This window comes from Aulostomus chinensis, chromosome 14, assembly GCF_037954235.1.
Source record: "Aulostomus chinensis isolate RoL2024-O1b breed Wild chromosome 14, RoL_Achi_v1.0, whole genome shotgun sequence".
Taxonomy (NCBI): domain Eukaryota; kingdom Metazoa; phylum Chordata; class Actinopteri; order Syngnathiformes; family Aulostomidae; genus Aulostomus; species Aulostomus chinensis.
Window position 1 is genome coordinate 15292433 of NC_141333.1, and position 3623 is coordinate 15296055.

At 45.2% G+C, this 3623-nt stretch overlaps 1 protein-coding gene across 1 annotated transcript; it reads right to left on the reverse strand.

Annotated features, from left to right (window-relative positions):
* Positions 1–203: 203 nt before the first annotated feature.
* LOC147249897 (tripartite motif-containing protein 16-like) lies at positions 204–2548 on the reverse strand. The gene has a single exon (XM_086223725.1). The coding sequence runs from the start codon at positions 2533–2535 to the stop codon at positions 727–729; it is 1809 nt and encodes a 602-aa protein (XP_086079851.1). The 5' UTR covers positions 2536–2548; the 3' UTR covers positions 204–726.
* Positions 2549–3623: the final 1075 nt, after the last annotated feature.

Here is a 3623-nt window from a genome sequence, read left to right on the forward strand (position 1 = left end):
AAAAAAAACAAAGTAAAATCTTTAATGGCAGGGAAACGTTGTGCGATTGATGATCTACATGGGTGAAATAGCTCTATTTTTGGTGCTCCAAGAACGTGTGATGCGAGATGCATAATTAAACAAAAGATCCAGGATGACGTTCGGACACTTTATTGTGGTCACAAGTGATTAGATGTTGATTGGATGGTTGATTGATGGTGTGGGGTTTTTTTTTCGTGCAGAAATAATAGAACATGTTAACAGATCTGAAGAAAATCAAACAATCATTAATCAGGTTCATCATTATAAGTGACTTTATTACAATTATCATGAGATTAAACAGGTATGATGAGGTACAAAAACATCCAAATGACATCTGCTGATGACAAATCTAACAAATAAATCTATACTAGTGAAAAATCTGTAGATCAGACAGCTAGAGGGCGGAGTTCTATAACCATGTGGGTGTGGTCTTGTAATGAGTGACAGTCTATGGCTGATGCAGATGGGGAGGAGACTTGGGATATAACAAGTCAGCGTTCGAATTGACTTTTAGACCTGATAATTTTGGATGAAAATATAGACTGAGAGTGCAAAGACCTTTATGACTGTCAACAATCAAAGCAGCAGCAGCAGGAAAGGAGAGGAGACTGGCAGGTTCTCTGAGAGGAGGCGCAGGAGCACCACACATGTTAGCTCTCAACAACAATGTACAGATTCTAAGCTATACTCATGAATGACATCTGGCTAGTTGAGCTCGATCAACTCAGCTGTGGCTCCGTAACCCAACCAAAACCTGAGTCCAGCATGTAGAGGCTGAGTGAATGTGGTCTGGACTCTGTGGAGGAGAGTCATGGTTTTAGAGACGCTGTAGAAGGACAGAAGACCCGCGCTGTGATCCAGGTACACTCCCACTCTGGAGGACCCAGGACCTGAGACAGCTGATGAGACTTTGTTGTGTATAAATGTATAAGTTTGATTGTCACATTCTAAAGCCCAAGATTTGTTATTTAATCCAAATGCAGATTCCCCTCCTGCTCTGCTGATATTCTCGTATGCCACTGCTACAGAAGCTTTTCCTGTCAGCTCCACCTCCCAGTAACAGCGTCCAGTCAGACTCTTTCTACTCAGGACCTGATACCACCACCCCTTGAATCTGTCTCGGTGACTAAAATAAGACAGATCTTCTCTCATGAATGTTGCTTTTCTGTTTCCCTCAGATAGTAACAGCTGTGTGTGTGCTGTGTTTGGATCCAGAGTGATCTCACATGAATATTTTAAGAATTCATCTCTGGTCCTGGATCTGGCGACCTGTCCAGGGTGTACCCTGCCTCTCGCCTGATGACAGCTGGGATAGACGTCAGCCCCCCTGTGACCCAGTAAAATGGTTAAGTGTTTTTTGATGGATGAAGAGATGAATGGATCTCTGGTCCTAGGTTCTGGTTTTGTTGGTAAAACCTCCACTGGAGTCGTCATCTGTGAGAGCTTTGATTCTGTCTCAATCAGAATGTCCTGTAGCTTGTCTCTGGTCGCTGACACTACTGCTTTCACATCCTCAAGGTAGCGCTGAGGACGGATTTTGATGCTGGGGGAGTCTCCAGGCTCTCTGAGATGGGACAGTGAGGGGAAACGCTGTAGAAACTGGGTGTGATGGTCAGTGAGAGACAACTGCTTCAGCTCAGCATCTTTCATCTTCAGCTCAATGAGCTCCTGCTCCAGCTTCACCTGAAGCTCTTTGACTCGACTTACTTCAGATTCTTGCTGCGATCTGATCCGCTGCTCCACATAGGAACGTCTCTTCTCCATCGTGAAGATCATCAGAGTGAAGCTCCTCTCACTGTCCTCCGCTGCTTCATCAGCAGTGTCGTTGATGTTCTTCACCTCCTGTTGGAGCTTCTCGACGTCCTTCTCTCTGTCCCGGATTTTTCGCTGTATTCTTCGCCGATTCTCCTCCAGCTCCTTCTGCCTCTCATTTCTCTCTGCTGCAGCTGAGACGGTGCGGTGGCCTTTGTGTTCATCCATAGCGCAGAGATAACAGATACACTGCTGATCAGTGCGACAGAAAATCTTCATCATCTCATGATGATGGGAGCAGATGTTCTCCTGGAGCTTCTCAGAAGGCTCTACCAGCTTGTGTTTTTGAAAGGCAGGGGATTGGAAATGAGGCTGCAGGTGTTTCTGGCAGTAAGAGACGAGACAAACCAGACAGGACTTGAAGGCTTTTAGTTTCCTCCCAGAACAGAAATCACAGGCCACGTCTTCAGGTCCAGCATAGCAGTGATCAGCAGCAGAAGCAGCGGGGTCGAGTCCCGCCTGCTTCAGCTGCTCCAATAAAGCTGCTAACATGGTGCTTTTCTCCAGGACAGGCCTCGGTATGAAGCTCCTCCTGCACTGAGGGCAGCTGTTGGTTTTCTTCTCCTCTGCATCCCAGCAGCCTTTGATACAGCTCATGCAGTAGCTGTGTCCACAGGGAATAGTCACCGGATCCTTCAGCAGATCCAGACAGATCGAACAGGAGAAAGTTTCTGAGTCCAGCTGAGCTCCTTTCTGCGCCATCTCACCTCTCAGTGGCGATTAGTCTCTGAGTTTCCTTTTCGCAGAAGTGAAACTGGTTTGAGTGCTTACGTCACGTTGCTGATCTGAAGAGGAGGGGACGAGGGGGGTGAATGCAGTGTGAGAGCAGTTAGGAAAAGTTTGCCGACAACATTTATGTCGGAGAGCTTTTAGACAATCAGGTGACAAAGTTCGCTTAGGGAGCAGTTGATAGCAGATGACTACATTGACAACAGGAATTTCACTCTGGAGAAGACATTCTGGCTCCTTTGTAAAACTTACTGGTTCAGTGCTGACTTATTAGTTTCAGCTTTGTTTTGATTTATGGGCAGACAGAATGGCTGCCTCTTGAATTTGCTGTTTTTTCTGTCCTTTTTCTTCCTTCTATTACGACTTCACACTAAAATGCTCATCTTAATTTTGAGTTTTTTGGTTTTTGGATCCTGGAGGAATGACCTCACACCCTGATCATTACCAGGAGCGCGGATCATTACTACTGTGCTCGTGGTTATTTGGGCTTTTTCTGTATTGGATACCTAAAGCTTCATAACACCCTGACCGCTAAAGTTAGCTCATTTCCTAATGTACTGGTGCTTCTCCTGATATTTAAATTTACTCAGTATACACATCACATTGCAAATTTAATCAAATATATTCTTGCCTATCAAAGGGCACTTTTGTTATTGGCGTTAATTGCAATAATCTTTTTGTATCAGCTGTGCAATTTAAATGATTCACTTTATCCTATCAGGATCGACTCATACCTGAAAATCTGTGTCTATAAAGCGAATACAAAGACTTTAAGCGTCTAAAGTTTATTACAACCAAGGTTTTATATCTGTCTGCAGTTTCCAGGGGTGTCAAACTGGTCCAGTAAGGGCCGGTGTGGCTGCAGGCTTTCATTCCAACCGAGCAAAAGCAACACCTGATCCAACAAATGAGCTGTGTGGACACAGCTTGATTGATTTAAGTTGAATCAGGTGTTGCTTTTGCTTGGTTTGAATGAAAACCTGCAGCCACACCGGCCCTTACTGGACCAGTTTGACACCTGTGTGCTACACCAACTGGGTGCATGCACTGAGACGCAGGCC

What these genes read in the sequence shown, in the direction of transcription:
- LOC147249897 (XM_086223725.1), bottom strand. Translation starts at nt 2,535, where the DNA reads ATGGCGCAGAAAGGAGCTCAGCTGGACTCAGAAACTTTCTCCTGTTCG.